At 32.6% G+C, this 18391-nt stretch overlaps 2 protein-coding genes across 2 annotated transcripts; both read right to left on the minus strand.

Moving 5' to 3' along the window:
* Positions 1–6907: 6907 nt before the first annotated feature.
* Positions 6908–9151, minus strand: LOC128162212 (uncharacterized). The gene is made up of 3 exons (XM_052825391.1): positions 8784–9151; positions 7489–8060; positions 6908–7383 (listed from the first exon to the last, which is right to left on the minus strand). The coding sequence occupies exons 1-3, from the start codon at positions 9149–9151 to the stop codon at positions 7103–7105; spliced, it is 1221 nt and encodes a 406-aa protein (XP_052681351.1). The 3' UTR covers positions 6908–7102.
* A 4561-nt stretch (positions 9152–13712) lies between these two features.
* LOC128163949 (lithostathine-1-like) lies at positions 13713–17624 on the minus strand. Its single transcript, XM_052827645.1, has 4 exons — positions 17143–17624; positions 15553–15632; positions 15179–15278; positions 13713–14274 (listed from the first exon to the last, which is right to left on the minus strand). Exons 1-4 carry the CDS (start codon positions 17477–17479, stop codon positions 14045–14047), a joined length of 747 nt encoding a protein of 248 aa, XP_052683605.1. The 5' UTR covers positions 17480–17624; the 3' UTR covers positions 13713–14044.
* Between the last annotated feature and the right edge of the window lie 767 nt (positions 17625–18391).

An 18391-nucleotide genomic window follows, 5' to 3' on the forward strand; every position in this document is an offset into this window, starting at 1 on the left:
CACCCATTACTCATAGATCCCGCCTCCTTTTCCGATTACGTTTCGTTGATGAAGGTCAAGAGTAAGGTCATTGCATATTCTAAAAATCGGACGGAAGACCTCCTTGTTGCTCGCAACGAGATCGTGTCTAGTTTACATGTATATTTGTGCCCTAGCAAACAAAGTTTGGGGGATTAAAGGAATCAGCTAATCAAGCCAGTGCCACATTGTACTATTTATATCGATCTAATTACATTGTCTTAAATACATTTTCTTGTAATGCTTTTGGAAAAAAACCTTCAATTACATGTAATTGCCGCTGATTTGAGAAATGTCGTTAACCACGTATTCTCACCTTCTGTCTCAACTTCCGTCAAGTAGGCGCCTATTTCCTGACATTCAAACTGCACCATAACACATTACAATCATACAATATGCTTCAGATTCAGTTTATTGTCACTCAACACCATTTAATGGCACAAGAGGTACATAAAATGACCAAACATATTTACATATATACAATATAGTTGTAAAGGTCAAGAAGGTAAGTGGGGTGAACGAACAGTATGATTAATTTTTAAAATAAAGAAACACAATTTTCTTAATGTAATGTAATCAACTGAAGACATGATTTCATAGAACTTTTTAGTGTTAGGAGAAGAACAATTATATATATCTAAAAACTGACTTCGTAATTTACTTAATGCCTTGCATTCTAATATAACATGAAATTCATCATCAATTTTGTTACAATTACACAAATTACAATAACGTTTACTTCTTTCAACAGTACCCCATCTTCCTATTTCAACAGATTTTTGTAAAAATTGATCTCTTAACCTTTGGTTAATAGTTGTCTTAATCCAACTGGAGTTACAATGGTATGATTCATGATCACACCATAAATTTAAAAACCTGCATTTATCTAAAACATTTTTAAAGAGCATAGCCATGGATTTAATATTTGTCCCTTTTTAAAAAGAAAACGTACATACATGTGTACATATATGTGATTTGGCTTAACTTGTTTTCCCTGCTATTGAATATGTCGGGCCAGAATGAAATCATTCTTGTAAAAATTGTAATATACAGAGGAAATCGTCCAGTTTCACCACATACCATGTAACTAGGTGTACAGCTTTTCAGATTAAGTAAAATGAACCTGTTCTTGAGAAAATTACACCGAGATAATTAAATTCCTTAACTATTTCATTAGGTAAACCATTGTAAGAAAAGAATACTTTGGTTGACGACCTTTAGAAAATACAATAATATTTTTTTTTACAAATATTACAGTAAGTTTTCACCAATCACAGTATCTATAGAATTCATTAAGGGCAAACTGTTAATCATTTGCAGACTCAGCTAAAATAACAGTATAAGCAGATTTGCCATCATATAAATATTCCAGTCACCGTAATCATTTTTATTTTCAATTAACAGCATAAGTGGTCAGTTTCCTTTATAGTATTAAACACCATTAAAGATTTAATTTATCAAATAACTATGTTTAATGACTTCATAAAATGGTCAACAAATGTTCAGACTGAAATCAATTTTAAACAGATTTGTCTAAAAAAATATCTTTTTATAAACTTTTTCACTAAATCATAATTCCTTTACAGAAGAGTCTCTCCAGGCCATTTTAAACTTTCCAATGCCGTAACAATGATCGTTGTAAAAGTTGAATTCGTAGTCACAAACTGAAAAGAAATCAATCATCGGCCATTCAGTGCCAGATAAAGAAAATTAATTGAATATGAATTACAAAGACTATGGATGTGTATTTAAAAACGACTACATGTTAATGATTAATTCAAAAGCTCTCAACATTTCCGTATACGTTTCAAATAAAGTAAGAAAAAAAACCAGAGTGTCCACAAATACATTTAAAAAACAATGTTTGAGAACATTGCCCCGTCAGAGGAATTAGAATCATGAAAATTGTGATTTTCCTTTAAAATTTAGATAACTGTTTGTCTACGTGAGATAGATGCCTGTCAATTGCTGATTTGAGTACATCGGTCTATCCTTGCAGGAGGTTTTAAATGTAAGCAAAGACCAGAAAATATTTTTGTAGAATGCTCAGATAATGCATATCCAAGCATTGTGAACACTCCAGTTACCTGATTCTCGTTGGCAGCGTATACATTGTAATCAAGAAATATAACTAAATATCTTTAAAAAGTTGTGATTCTGCTGAACATCAGAGCCCAGAAGGCGTCTTCATCATATTGTAATGTATATGGATTTATTTGAAAAAAATAAAAGGATGTTTTCTCGGACGTCCGCGTTAACAGGCCGGGTATAACAGCGTCCCATTATCAACGCACGGGTCAGAATAGTTGAACTGTTCTGACTGCAGAGAAGAACAGACGTGTCCCATTAGGTTTGTATTCTGGTAAATTCCCAGTAGAGAAATTGGATCTTTCCTTACTCTCGCGGGGTGTCCTACAGATTGAGTAGCTGAGAACTCATTTGTTAAGTACTTATTAGTTGAGAATAGTTTTTTTCTAGTTCATAAGTTCAGCTAGAATTTTAGTTTTTATAGTTTTTAATATATTGTAAGGAATTTTTTTTGGTGATTTTTGTTACTCAAACAATTCAGGAAATAATTGATCGAAACCGCCGAACTTCTATACATTCAGGCGGAATTATTATTTTTGCGTAGTTAAATTTTTCTTGTACTTTGTAAATAAGTTCTTTTATTAATATCAAACTCAGTTTAGTAACTGGGGGATCCCGCAAAACTTGGTGTTAAGGTAAACTCGTTACAATATGATATTGTTTTGAAAGTCACATGGACCATGAACACTGCAAGCAATAATCATAATCTCATAAAGCAGGATTTAGATAACATATTTGATATGAAAAAAGCAAGTGGTGTTAAAGTTTATCAAGAATATGAAGAAACTGCTCCTTTTCACACTCTTTATATTTAAATGATTATAGAATTCGTGTCATAAAGGAGTCTTAATAAATAAAATGTTTCACCATGGCGGCCTGTGCTTTATATATGGAAGAATAAAGTAGCAGTGTTTATTCACTAAAAATACGTTCCAGTTTAATCATTCGGGTTCAAATATTTTGTCGATAATAAATGAATTTATCAACACTTAATAGAAAACAATAAGTCCCGATTGGTGTAATTAAGATATGTACAGTAAGTATTGTGTTTAATAGTCCCGTACCAGTTTTCACCGGAGGGGACTATAGCTTTCCTCTGCGTCCGTCAGTCCGTCTGTCTGTCTGTCCGTCCGTCCGTCTGTCTGTCCCACTTCAGTTTTTCCACACTTGTTTTTTTATGCGTTTGAGGAATAATGTGAAATTTGCTGAACAGCTTCAAAATGTCAAATTACAGATCAAGTTCAAACTTTTGTAGCGTCTGGTTGACATATTTTCGAGAAAATTAATTTTTTATATTCCAATTTTTTAATGTTTGGGTTCGTTATCGGGTTCGGTGTGTTTTGAATAAACGAGGAAAGTATGTAGTCAGTAATAATATCGTGCGTTACTTGGACCATTCCTTTCATTGTTTCTAACAAACAAATAAGTTCTGTAAAATAGTGTCAAGCATTGTGTTGTAAATTTAATCGACAGGTTTTTTTTTATATCATTACAATCGGATTCGTTATCGGGTTGGTCTGTTGATTCGGGGTACAGAAGACGATAAGAAATGATATTCTGCATAACAATGCATTGTTTTCACAAATTTCTACAAACCGGTAGGGGACGTGTATTGCTTATGCAATACTCTCAGAATGTTTGTTACATCCAAAACCATCCCATTGATTTACCGGTACGGTATTACAGCACAACAGATCGAGTCCATAATTTTTATCTAGTATTGTGGATCATCATCTAATCTAAATTGAGACTGATATATATGCAAAATTTTACACAAAGCGATTTTGAAATGATACATTTTAATAAAAAAAAAATGCAAAAAAAACATTTTAATGTAGCGTCAACGAACAAATAATTAGGAGTAAACTTATACCATCAAAACTTTGTCAAAATATGAATCACACAAAATTGTAAAGATATACTTCGGAATAATCACATCCTATGGTTAAAAAAAAAATAATGAACGCAAAATTTTTCATGAACTCCAATTTACCATCCACACAAATAGAGATTTCCTTTAAATTACTCGATATAATTGATGAATACGAACTGCAAACTTCTTAAAAAAACGAGATCCAATGAACTGCGCTGACCTGACAGCCATCTTTCATATACTATATTCTCCAAAATGTATAAATGTTGAATACAATTAGTAAACTTAAAGGAGAAAAGATATTGCAACCCCCCCCCCCCGGCCATAAAAAATAACATAGGTTTCTGGCTCCCCCTGATATAGATAAACATGTGGGTTACATTGTGAAGAAAGCACTGTCTGAAACTCTTTCCATTCCGTTTAATACTTTAAGCTCGGTTACGTACGCATATATTAATATTAGCAATCACGAGATTGTATCGCAGTGATTTAAAAATAGTTAATGTATTTCTTTGTGCTGATTTATACTCACTTGTGTATAGAAAATATCTAAAGCTATTTCAGGCTTCACTCTCTTTAGATGGCAGGGGATAATTTCGAACGAAAGACCCGGTCAAAATTTTGAAATAAAGGGAGAACCTGAGGTTTGGCTGGTTATTTGAGGTGTATAAATTGCTAGAATATTTATTGCATTCATTTTGTGGATAGAGGAGCTCATGTCAATTTCATTGATATATGACACTTTAATGCTGGTAGCACTTTTCATCAGATATGGAATGAAAATGCGAAACTGTGGCCAAAATTTCCACTTTTGGTTTTGTGCTTGAAAAGTAGGGTGGGTTCAGAACACGAAATGTCACTCGAAAAGAAGGTGATTGGTGATTATTTGCATGGGTATACATCAAGCTATCAATCCTATGGTAGTTTATGGCAGTTGCTCGGTATTGGAGCGTGGTGATGGACCCGTGAAAATGTGAAAAAAGGAAAAAAAATCAAATTTTTTAGACCGTCCCTGGCTATTGTATAAAGTGCTATTTGTAAGTTGTACTTGTTTTTATTCTGAAATGTTTAAAAATTCTCAAGAGTCGGGACCATGTGTCCCCTGCATGCCAACCAATATTAGCAAATTTAAAAATCCACTGAAAAATCAAATCACATATATGAGCACTATCTGCCTCACATTTCCTCTACCAAAAAAACTATCCCCTGCCACCTTAACTTGATATTGATACAATGTTTATCATTATTTTAACTGAAGTCATCACATTTAGACTTCGATTATTTAATCGCATTTTCTACTAAATATGTATCTCTTAAACCTGTACAGTGTACTTTGAATCTATGGTAACGGAATTTATGTATGGAAAAAATCAGCCGACAGTTGATTTATATTGGTTTGCTTATTCGCCTGAAGTAGTATTATATTAAAGATGTGCAACTGTTTGTATTTTTTAACCGTATAATAATAGTGGTTTTTTTAAATTTCACAATAAGCGGTCTAGTAGTGAAGAACTATTTCCCAATCATTACATTGTATAAATCAGAAAAAAAGTATTTTGGAATTTATCAGTTCGTCCTTGTTTTTAACACTCATACTGTCGGTTCGAAGTTAAATATAAATATTCTGTAAACCAAATATAATTCGCGACTACTTTATTTCGCGATTTATCCGAGATAGGCTGGTAATTATACGGTAAATAATTGTCCGTGACGAGAAATATTCGCGACAATAAGGCCCTCGCGAACCTCGCGAAAATTTCTCGCATGCAAATAAAATTTGGTTTACAGTATTTATATCAATCTAATAAAAATTAGAACTTCCACCAGCTCCCCAGCTTTCGACATGTCGCGTATTTAAAAATGAAAACCTGGAAGCGGATGAAAGTAGTAATTCTAATTGGATTGTATGTTCATGTATATAGGTAAATAATACCTCTGGAGAATAAGCTAAAAAAGAGTTTAAAAACAAGAATTTATTTAACATATACAAATCTACGAAACAACTGCAAAATTAAAATATGTTTGTAAATACAACAGCTCAATTCCACACGCAGTTGACATGATTGCACAGTGGCAATTTTATCCAATTTGATTCAGCTTTGACATACAATTAGCATGTACATGAAGAATATACAGTCAAGACATAGTAATTAATATTATAATAAAACGGACAAACAAATCTGGCATCTTAATTTCAAAGCAATGGAAAAATAGTGTAATGAAAGAGGTGTAACCCAAAGAGTAAAAAATATAACGGGACGCAATATTTAAGTTCCCCTAAATACTGTTAAGAAATTTCTTTTCGCATGCAAGGTGCGTGAGAGCAATGTTGTCGATAATATTTCCCGCCGGGAATTAAAAACATTGTACAGAAAATTTACATCTATATTCTGAAAATTACTCCCTGCAAATCTATCTATCTATCTATCTATCTATCTATCTATCTATCTATCTATCTATCTATCTATCTATCTATCTATCTATCTATCTATCTATCTAAATCTATCTATCTATCAAATCGTCTGTCTTTCTGTTTGATTAATGCACATTTAATACAAACAGCAGAGGTACATGTTACAGTAAAAAAATGGAATAAATGATGAATTGAATTTTAGAACACATCCAAGTAACTCTTTCTTAAAATTACAAGAATACTACTAATTACTTATTAAAAAAGTCCTGATAATCGTAATATTACTGTGGTTTCATTTATATTAAAGGGCATCAATTTTGTGGATAAAGTGAACATCACAGTTTCAAGATTACGTAAATTCGTAATCAATTACCCTATCAATAAATTGTTAGTAAAAATTGCAGTTCAATGAGCATTTAATTTCATGGATAAACTTAACAACGAAATCTACGAAAATTGGTACTCAACGATTTACCACAGTATACATATCAAATTTGGTAAATCTGCGTGTGTTTATGTTTCTCACATGTTACACACAATCAGCAAATTGCATATTTTCATTGCCTGATATTTTTTTACTCAAGACATCCACCCAAAACATTTGTATCAATCCAAATGCAAGATTAGCTGGTAGATTAATAAACAGTCTTATTAATGCAATTCTATTTTTCAACTAATATTATGAAATATTTTGTTACGTTCAGTTTCACTTAATTCAATTGATTTAAAACTAATGCTATTCTATATTTTGTGGCATTTTGTAATTTGTTCCATGGTTTCTGTCTCATTGACTGTTGATAAGACTGTAACGCCCCGTGTAGGTCCCCCACAACGTGTTGACAGATCCCCAGTATCTGCCACGAGATATCTCTAAGATCTAAAGGTACATATCTCCCGTCATCATAGAGCAGCAGTGTCTGTAGGTCTGTCAGTGACTGTAGACACTGGGACCGGTTACCTAGTCTGTAGTTACATAACACGCTTAACATGTCTGTCATTACATAAGGTGAAATATACAAGATTGGTTCATCATTGTCTTTACCTGCTCTTTGTTCTAAAACCAGTTCTTGAATGTAATAGACCTTATTTTGAAGACGTACTTCGAATACCCAAGCTTTCTTCATACGTTTAGTCAGAGACCAACCAGCCACATATTCATTGTACCTTTCTCGGTCTACTGTGTGATACAAGATGTAGGGCTGAGTGAGTCTTGATTTAACCACAGCTGTAACATAAAGACCCTCTCTATATCTAGATGTTCTGTAGTAATACAGAGCAAGATACAACAAACAAGACACACCACCCACTCTACCTGCTAGCTTCAACAAGTTACTAGTAAGTCTGTCTGATCGGTAAACTTTCTTATTTGTACTATCTAATAAACTACTAGTACTGAGATTTATAAATGCTGTTGCAACTAAAACATCTGCCATACATTGCTGTAATGTTAATGTCTCATATTCTGTAAATGATTGATTTATCAAAACTGTTATAAACCTCAGTATGAGATAATTATTCCTTATGTTTTGAGGACAAAATCTTTTCTCATGTATTTCCCATCTGATACAAAAATCGGTATCAGCAGCACTCTTGATATGACCTAGAAGTGGTTCTATTCTGAGAAGACTGTTACATATAACTGGTTCAATCATTGTTTTGACCGTCGGACTGTGTAACAAACAGGTCACACCCATTTCGTAATACATGTTAAGCTGCTCTAACAGACACTTGCATGCGCGCACACCTTTAACTGTAGACAATTTACTGGCAAACATGTTGTTCTGTGGGACAAAAAAGTTTGGAAACACACCACGATGAACGCATTGTAACAGATATTTAAAACACTTCCAGAAACAATCCAATAAGTTATCTGGACACCATGTGATATGTCCTACTTGTATCAGCCAGAACATCGTTGTCTTTAAAAAATATGAACACATGAATGGTTCTTCTATGTCGAGGTTGATGACTTCCTTGAGAAAAATTTTCAAAAGTCCGTAACACAGAAATTGCGTATGATTCATGGAATACACTAGTTTTTGTTCTGCATGAGAAAACGATAATCTCCAATCAAGTTCATTTTCATCGGCCGATATTTTATTTCCGATAGGCACAAAATGACAACCATTCTCAAAAATATCACTAAACACGTGGTTTGGAGGCCAGTTATGCAGGGTACATCTTTTTCTCCAATAACAAGTTAATCGTGCCCAGTGGGAACAATGAAAACAAAGAGCATAGTCAGCTTCTTTATCACCAATGTACGCGTTTGCACAAGGACCATGGGCGTTTGCATTGTTAAAGTTTTTCATTCCGCTAACTATAGTAAACATTATTTGTCTCCACCTCACACATGATATGTACATGCCGTCATTATATGGAACAACCGACTTTTCAATGGTTCTATCTAGTGGTGACGTCAGAAGTTGTAGTCTGACAAACCCCGGTGGTGTTTCAATGTCCTCCATGAGAATAATTGAATGTTTTGATAGATCATAAACACTGGACTGTGATAGGTCAGTTATCACTTTATGTTTGGTAATCCAGAACATCGTGTCGAAATCAGAAGAATTAAACCTAAAACCTTCCCTATAACTACCACTCTCCATCCTTCTCATACCATTATCTATCTGTACAGGTTTCATTATCATCTCCACCATGTCCATCACCTCCCTCCTGACGGTCACGTCTGTCGGTGTCCCTATATAACAACACAGACCCACGTACAGGGCCTTAGACACACAGCAATTGTCAGACATTCCGTGATTTTAAGATTTGCCCAATCAATTTTCTCATGTTTCATTAATAATATTCAGCAGAAATTCTTTACTCTGTCCATGTATTACTCCGTCATATTAACCTCAGTTCTTGACTTCGGATCGTATACCCTTATCTGAAAATTTCCAGCTTTTAAATAGCGGTACTAAAATCTTACCTGAATTATTCTTTGTACTTTCGCTTTAGATACACGTAACTAATGATCGTAAACATCTGAAAATGTTCAGCCTTATGCTATAAATAAGCGATTCTAAAATCTAACCTGGAATTTTAAAATCTAACCGGGAATTTTGAATAACATCTATTTTCGGTTTAGAGAATTACCGATCGTGTATATATACCGTCCCATATCTAAAAATATTCAGCCTTATACTATTTTAAGCTGAACATCGCTCGTTATAGGCACTGTCAGGCATGTTTCTTTTTCATCACTGCTGCCCCTACATGTATAAGGGGTAGAGCTGTGAACAGTTCAAAGTACTTCGCTTTAGAGGTCTCACCTATGTGGACATACATCTTGTCTCGCCGTGTTACTCTGTCGCGATGGTATTATCAAATTTTACGCACTTTTGTGCAAGCCAGGAGAATACTAACATCAAATAAATTGATCAATGCATTATTTACAAACAGAATATGCACATAGAATAAGAAATAAATGCATAAAATCCAAAGACCACGAAATGAATACAACATGTCGGCCAGGTGTGCAATAGGGTGAATCGAAATCGAAGGGTCGATGTACAACTGTACCAGGTATCTGTGTGATGGTGCCTATTTACGAGCGGTGTTCAGCTTTAATAGCTATCTGGGGTTTTTTTTACAGATATCTACTGTCGCTTTACATTGTTTGACATAACTTATAAAAGACAATTATTGTTTCTGTAGTGAAAATTTATTTAAAAAGTCTTAAATGAATAATTTTTTATCATAATTAAACTAGGATACCTTTCTTTTTGTCACAGAAAATTGTATAAAAAACACAAACATTAATCACGCTTCCTAAGTAATAAATTACTATTTAATAAAAATTAATACCGATTTTAGACAAGTTTTAAATGATTTGAAAAAAGGGAAAAAGGTTCCATTGATACGAATAAACTAATTATGCATTAACTGAACTGGATAACTTTGTGTTTTGAATTACCAAACATACAATACTAGTACATTGTATTTTATCAATATCTATATAGGAAAAGCTATATTAGGCACAAGTGCGCTAAACAAACAAGTTTTAAAGTATATTAATTTTTCTCTAACTAGACCTTTTACAGTTACAGCTCTATTATAATAATTGCTGTTTACAAGTAAAAAAAGTGGGACAGTGACTCTAAACTCCATAAACTCTTATATTACGAAGTATTGCGTTAGGAATACACATTATCAGGAACACTATATAAAGACCACTTTTATGCGTAAATTGCAATGAACAGTTTACGGCAAAGGATAGAGGCCATTGGGCCTTATCACTCACCTCAGCAACACCTTCCAATATATATGAACAATGGTACATGCACTATTCTAAGATAAATATTTTACTCGCTGATGCTAAAGATGAGTGAATGTTAACCCCAAAAAAATTATCTGAGACTTGTTAAAATGAGAATTTGAGTGTGTATAAAGCATATTTTATGTACCTTTATTTACAGAACGAGGGTTGTTAGGGAGTTACTGAGAAAACACAAATATTTACCCTTTTAAGTGACGAATTTTGATGAAAATTAGGGGGAAAACTGTTATAGTTAAGTTTAAATTGATAAATTTTAAACTTTTAATGTAACATTTATGATTAACATGAATTTATAATTCATGATATTTTTGATTTTATGTTTTGGATTAATTCTAATATTCAGTTTGGATTTTCCTCATGTATGAGTAAATTTTATTTTATTTTAGTTTAATTATATCTACTATTTCGCACAATTTCCTTTAAGTATTTTGCGGAAATTCTCTTTGTTAGCGAATTCATTCGCACATCTTTTGTAAACTTAGGATGACATTCCCAGCTGTTAGATACTAAGAAAAACATTCTTAATTCGGTTTCTTTGGAGGTAAATTCCTTTGCGCTTTTGGCTTGACACTTCGAAATTCCACATAGATAAACCTATTTATTTCATTTCGGCCTCATATAAAAACTTATTTACTTTGTTTCGACTTCGAGTTAATCCTGTCTTTGTTACAGGCCTTCTCCGCGGAAATACGAGTAATTGTTATAACACCTTCTTTGGCTCAGCTAATAGTGTCAAGCATCAAAGAAATTTTGCCGAAATTGGGCGTAAACCTTTTTAAAACAAGTTACCTGATTGGTCAAAATTAAAGTCCGTAGATTGACCGCAATGGTAGGTGACTTTAACAAAGTCACTTTCCATCTTGCGGCAATTCAATAAAGACAGTTTTACTTAAATTTACGGATTTTATTTTGATTCATTCAGGTAAGCTTGAAATTACTGTTTTATTCTTTTTATTATTTAAGCTGAATTTCATTTAAGGTTTTTATTACTTATTTTTAAATTAAGGATATTTTTGAAATAGTTTTTAATACCTTAATCCAATTAATTAGATAGTTTTTAAATTTCTTTCATGACTTCAATGTTAAATTGTTATTCGCTAAAAATTGCCCGCCTTAATTAAATAACTTTGTAATCTTTTTAACCTACACTCTAAATTATGCTTATTGCGTATTAATTTCTACTTTATAATTTATTCTCTTAAAGATTTAACTTTTCGGCCATTTAAACTTTACCGCGCCTTACTAGATAGAACTCTTCTGCGCGAGGAGATAAATAAGTTAGAGTAAACAAAAACGAAAATAGAAACTTTTTCCGCTAAATTTACAAAACAAGTTTAAGTCTTTATTTTATTACATTTTTCGATATTTTATTATTAATCAACAATGTTCAGACTTACGAATCATGTTTTAGGTAAGCGCTATGCTCGATATTGTTTTGATTTCTTTTAATGTCTATTGTTTATCTGTTTTAATTGTGTTTCGGAACTTTTGTTATCTCTTTGATTTTATAACATGCTTTTGTAATTTGTGTATTTCATTCATTTTCTTTATAAGACACTTTCCATCTTGCGGCAATTCAATAAAGACAGTTTTACTTAAATTTACGGATTTTATTTTGATTCATTCAGGTGCTGTGGAAGCAAGTTTCTTGCAATTAGACACAGGTTGATCCTTGAGCTAATTTCCCCAAACAATTAGTCACGACGGTGAAAACCAGTGTGTGACAAGTGGTGGATAAACATCGCAAAAAGTCCTCCAAAAGATTGCATTTTGAAATGCAAAAAAAAAAAAATTAATGTTCTGTTTACAACGACACATTTACTTGTCAGTGATCGGGCGTTAACGCGGAGATTTAAAAACTTAAACATTTACCTCCTAGTGCCGGTAGAGCAACAATAAATCATAAAAGAAAATCAAATTATACATAATCTACATGCTCACTTTTCTATTTATTGAGACTAACATATGTAAAGTTTCACTGGTATTTTAATTGAATAAGGGAGAGATAACGAATTAATTTATCAAGAAATAGAAATCTGACCCCGACGATTTTATGAATTCTAACGTCAACGCGGCGCAACGAATATACATCAAAATTGTGGAATCTCAGGAAATACTTCAGTTTTGATATTTTCTTAGCGGGGGTATCATTTGTAAGCTTCTTCACAGTACCTCTAGTTATTTTTGTAATGATCGGTTCCATCATATGCCATAAATAACTTATTGTGAAGTATATTTTCTATCAATGCACAGGAGGGCCATGGTTGTTACAACAAAGGAACACACTGAATGAAAATAAACAACCACAATATCAATCATCAACCTCATCATCACCAGCAGCAGTTTCGACATCAAAGTCCTGGAACTTGTATTTTTATTTTTAAAAAATACCTACACATCACCCTGTCACGGCTTCTATTCCAGTCCCTTGCTATCTTTTCTTTTTTTCTTAAAAAAAACCCACACATTTACCAGTTACAAGAACAACTAAGTTAAATATTACGATGACGTAAATAATCCTAGATTTTTTTGTTTGCTATTTCGATTTTTGACACAGAGAATCTGAGAGAAATGAAAACTATTTTTTTTTTCAGGAATTCGTTTGGACTTTTTCTAAATACTTTGTTCAAATTTTCAATATTATGAGTCGTTTGTAATGTAAATTTCAGTTGACCAACTATATTTAGCGTTGTCTTTTTTTTGACGGTAGAGGCGATATTTCAAAACTTGTAAGTTTTAATCTTATTAAATGAATATCAGTTTTGGTACCAAAATAATTGTAAGAACTGAATTTATATTTATAAAATGGAGAAAAAAGATAAAACTTGGACAGACTTAACAATTAGCAAGCTCAAGTCAGCTTCTCTGATTAAGAGTTGTTGTCGTTTCCTGTATTTAATCTTAACAAGGTCCTAACATGGATCGGATACCACAACCGCGTGATAAGAGTGTGGATTATTTAAATGTATCTGTTTGCGCCTTTCTTTTTAAACAATGAAACTATGCTCGATCTAATATTTATTATCTTGATTTCTTTTAAATATTTATATGTGTACTAATACAGCATGTGATCAAGTATAATATTAGACTAATAAACATGTAAAAACATGCATTATGATTCTGGATATCTTTACTACATGACTGTTCCATTTTCCTCTCTATCCAAAACTAAGATTGTATTTAAGTGGTAAAAATATTATTATATTAAAGTGTTTTTTGGAAAAGTTGTATCAAAAACATTTCGTGAACTTTCGAAACCTCGTCTTAGTCTCGATACTTATAATTATAATTGATTATGGCATTGCATTTTTCGAGATATTCGCTCGTAGATTAAGTTTTAATCTTTTTAAATTTAACAAGCAAAACTTCACAATTCATCTATGTCTTTTTCACAAATATAATGTCTAGGTATATCACAAAAATCATCATCCCATAATGCAGAGCGCAGGAGGTGAACGCATTCCCGAGTGTCTGGTTCCCCTGGATACCAAGGTGCATAGGTCACAATGTTGCCATAGCGATTCCAAAAGAACTCACTTGCATTCAAACGCTCAGCACCAATCCAAGAAGAGCATGCCCAGACATCTGGGCATTCCGCTGTATTAGAGAAAAACAGATAGAGAAATATTAAAAAGACACTAGAGCAAATACCATGAAATGACAATTTTTTTTCAAAACTTAAATCTATTTTCTTGCAAAGTTAAAAGTATGGGCATTGCAAAAATTATGCTTTGTAAAATCTATTTATAGGTGTGATTTCCGACGGTACTCCAAGCTCAGCCTTTAGTTCAACTGCGCATGCGCATCAGTTGTAAACATTTCACAATGGCTTTTACATGTAAGCAAGAGGATGAAAAGTCTTGAATTTCGACAGATCTAGCAAGAAAATGTTCAAAAGAGATAGAGACAAAGCACAAGTGCAAACTATTTATCTTAAGAGAGAAAGTAGTGTGAACCTGCAGGTGTCATTTAGGGGATGTGCGGCCATCTTTTACATTTTATAAGAAAAATGTGAACATATCTCGCGAGCTTTAGTTCATGCACAACTTCTATTGTTTTATCGAACTGTGTTTATTAAAGCGGATAATAACCAAGATAAGGAAAATTAGCTGTAATGTCCTTTTAAAATATGGGATTTTAATGATTTCAATTAACCTAACCTCACCTAACCTCTGGCAGAAAAGAACCGCAATCGTTTCATTTAAGATACACTAAAATAATCATGAAAGAAAATTACCCCCCCCCCCTCCAAAAAAAAATCCAATTTGTCGATGTGAATGCAATGACAATTTATGTGCATGTTAATTGTATTGTCTCTTCTGTTTTTCTTTCCAGAATATCAAAATCTCTTCACAACAGTTCAATATTTTGATAAATTTTTATTCTGCCTGTCACTTACCAAGTCTGCTAATCAAACTAGTGCAACATTGTACTTTTTATATCGATCTGATAACATTGTCAAAATACATTTTCTTGTAATGCTTTTGGAAAAAAACTTTACCTGTATCGGCCGCTGGTGGGAGAAATGTTGTTGTTAACCACGTATTCTCATCTTTTGTCTCAACTTCCGTCAAGTAGGCACCCATTTCCTGGCATTCAATCTGCAACATAACAAACTACAATCAACCAATATCAAGCATACTTGTCATCATATAGATATTTCAGTCACCGTATAATTATGTGTTCAACATACAGCACAATGGATCAGTTTTTTTATAGTATTATAAATCATTAAAACATTTAGTATATCAAAAAAATTTGAAAAATGACTTTATATAATATGGTTAACAAACATTCAAACTAAAATCAATTTTAAACAGGTCTGTCACAAAATATTTTGTTAACATTTTCGATTATATAGCTTATTTGTTTCACCTTAGAGTCTGTCCAGGTCATTTTAAATTCCCCAAGGCCGTAACAATGTCCATTGTAAAATTGGAATCCGTACTCACAGACTGAAAAGAAATCAATCACAAACATTAAGAAACACATAAAAACATTAACTTATTTTTTTAAAAATAATTTACCTGGCTTCGCGTCACCATTTTCTAAATCACTTAGAACCATTTCAACAAGAGCTTGGACTTTGGGTAGTTGTGTTAAACAGCAATGTGACGTAGGCCTGTCTATTTCCTTATCAGCCACTCAGCCATAGCTCTCTAAAATAAACAAGTTTTGTCTGGCTTTTGAGCTAAGCCTACGCAATCGGTGCAAATTTCGCTTGAAACCGCGTCATTTTTAACTTGTTATCACGCACGAAATAGATAGTTACGTCCTACTGAAAGTCCAAGGTCTTGTTAAAATGGTTCTAACTCAAACTAATCCTTCAAAGAAAAGTACATAAATTTGGGGACAAAACTTTAACTTAGGGCTAAGATTTGACTTGAGGAATGTTGGTAAGGGTGGGGCCTGGATATGCTATTATTATAATAAATGAGCAATTATACCAATGTTCCATATTTGTCATTTTGAATTGACCTAGAACGAATATTCTAGGAAATTAAAATGATATAACAAAAGGTTGTAAAAACAAATAAATATCCTTATGCTTTTAAATTTTTCTGTAATAGTGAAATAAGAATTACAAGGACTTGTATCATGAACACAACTACATGTAGAGGATCAAAACTCTGCAGATTTTCCGTATGTGTCACAAAGTTGTCACAAAGTTACAAATAAAAATCAGAGTGTTCACAAATATATTATGAAAACAATAATTTTTCATAACACTGTGGCACTGTCAGAGGAATTAGAATCAAGAAAATTGTGGTGTATTGAAATTCAAAGAAAATGTTTGTTTAAATGATATATATGCAGATGAATGACGTTGACACGGTTGGTATGGCGGGCGCATATTAATAAGCGTTTGTGATGTTTTAATGTATATTTTTATCAACAATCTTTTTGAAATACAAAAGGAGTTTGAAGGGGCATGGTCATGATTTTGGTCAAAAATTATTTTTTCGATTTTAATGTTTACAATGCTTCAGTAAGGCATATTTTAATAGGCATCCAAAATTTTAGTGTCATTTGTTGAGTTATAAGAGAGTTACATAGCTTACAATTCCTCGCTTTTGTTTACATTTTGAATGTTGAAGTGAAAATTCCAGTTTTAGACCTTAAATGAATGTGTTAATCGTTAGGAACTGTTTATTTATGCTTTAAATGAATAAGAATATAGACAAATCAGCTTAAGAAAGATTTTTACTGGTATATTGAACCTTTGTAATCAAAAAACAGGGCACGAGCCTTGTTTACATGACGAAGAATTGTGGGCCCTGTATCTTGCTTAAAACTCATCGACGGACACCCAAATTTCATTTGATCATTAGAAATGCATTCATAAAGCAGTGTAAATAATTAAAACAGAAAAATAAAATTGACCAAAATCGTGACCATGCCCCTTTAATTGATTAGATATTACAGTTATAAGCATTATTTAAGATTATTTGTCTACTTAGTTACCATAGATCTTCTTTAGAGCCACCATGCCTGGTTCGAGTTCTTCTTCTAACACAATATCTTCTGTGACGTCAGCAGTGAGCAGACGACAAAGCAACTGCGTCTTGTAGTAGATTATTCCAATGCACTGAGATTGCTTGACTAAACAGTGTGAGAAACACTGGATTCGGCTCCTTCTTCGTGACGTCATAAGGTAAAAGACCTCGATCTCTGGAGGGATGGTGGCGACTCTCCTATATGTCATAATTCGGAAGTCGACTTCGGATGAAATAGTTTTAGATACCATCAGAATCGCCATGATCGCAAACAGACATCTCCCGACGCATGGTTCAGAATGCATGTTGAAAGTTGACAAAAAAAATCGTCTTGGAAATTCAACTTTGATTTTACTTTTAATTGTATGTCATAGTTCAGAAGAAGTGTCCAGCCATTTTGTAATAAGGCACCGATGTTAAAACAAGTGTGTTATGCACATTCCTGTAATTGGTCACGTCCTACTTCTCAAACGAGTAATGACTACTATTGTGGTTGAAAAGGGTCATATGCTATTGTTCTTTTTTATTTCGATCATTATATATCTCACGTTCTTAAAAAAATATCAATTATACTCGGTCGATACATTGTCTCAATTTTTTTTCTGAATCTCAATTAGAAGTTTTTTCGGTTTGCTAATTACATTGATCTTTTTTTTCAAACTGTTGCCCCTCGTATACAAGGGTTTTAAAAAATACAAGTATCAATTATAAAAAAAAAATATATTTGCTATCTGTAATTAAACAATATTGAAATTTATAAAGGAAACGTTTCAAACAGGGCAAAGTGTACCTGTACAAATTCATCATTATTTATAATAAAGCAATTTATTGATAGATATTCTACAATGCAACGCGCCCGAAATTCTAGACAAGGTCAAAGCATTTTTAGGCACAAAGGAAATTGTAAACATTGTACACTGAACAAAAAAAAAATAATATTTTATTTTATTACTTGTACGATCGAAAATAATTTGTAAATGGGATGGAAACAAAAGATACAAATAATATACATTTAATTAATGTTCAAAAATAAACAAAAGCAACAAAACAACATTCAGTTTGAAAAACATATAGAAAATTAATCAGTACATGAGTTCAAAGAAAACACTAGGACTTTGAGGTTTTAATAAGCATAGAATAACAGTCAAAACTTTCTTTAAAGTATTTTGTGTGACTAAGAGTTCTTTAGCCCTTATCAATTCCCTTCATCAATATGA

This window comes from Crassostrea angulata, chromosome 9, assembly GCF_025612915.1.
Source record: "Crassostrea angulata isolate pt1a10 chromosome 9, ASM2561291v2, whole genome shotgun sequence".
NCBI lineage: Eukaryota > Metazoa > Mollusca > Bivalvia > Ostreida > Ostreidae > Magallana > Magallana angulata.

What these genes read in the sequence shown, in the direction of transcription:
- LOC128162212 (XM_052825391.1), bottom strand. Translation starts at nt 9,151, where the DNA reads ATGTCTGACAATTGCTGTGTGTCTAAGGCCCTGTACGTGGGTCTGTGT. An exon ending in CTAGATAGAACCATTGAAAA is followed by an intron (nt 8,061 to 8,783) that starts GTCGGTTGTTCC and finishes TTTGTTACACAG; the next exon opens with TCCGACGGTCAAAACAATGA. An exon ending in AGCTTGGGTATTCGAAGTAC is followed by an intron (nt 7,384 to 7,488) that starts GTCTTCAAAATA and finishes ATGTAATGACAG; the next exon opens with ACATGTTAAGCGTGTTATGT.
- LOC128163949 (XM_052827645.1), bottom strand. Translation starts at nt 17,479, where the DNA reads ATGCATTCTGAACCATGCGTCGGGAGATGTCTGTTTGCGATCATGGCG. An exon ending in GGCTCTAAAGAAGATCTATG is followed by an intron (nt 15,633 to 17,142) that starts GTAACTAAGTAG and finishes ATTTCTTTTCAG; the next exon opens with TCTGTGAGTACGGATTCCAA. An exon ending in TGACCTGGACAGACTCTAAG is followed by an intron (nt 15,279 to 15,552) that starts GTGAAACAAATA and finishes GTTATGTTGCAG; the next exon opens with ATTGAATGCCAGGAAATGGG.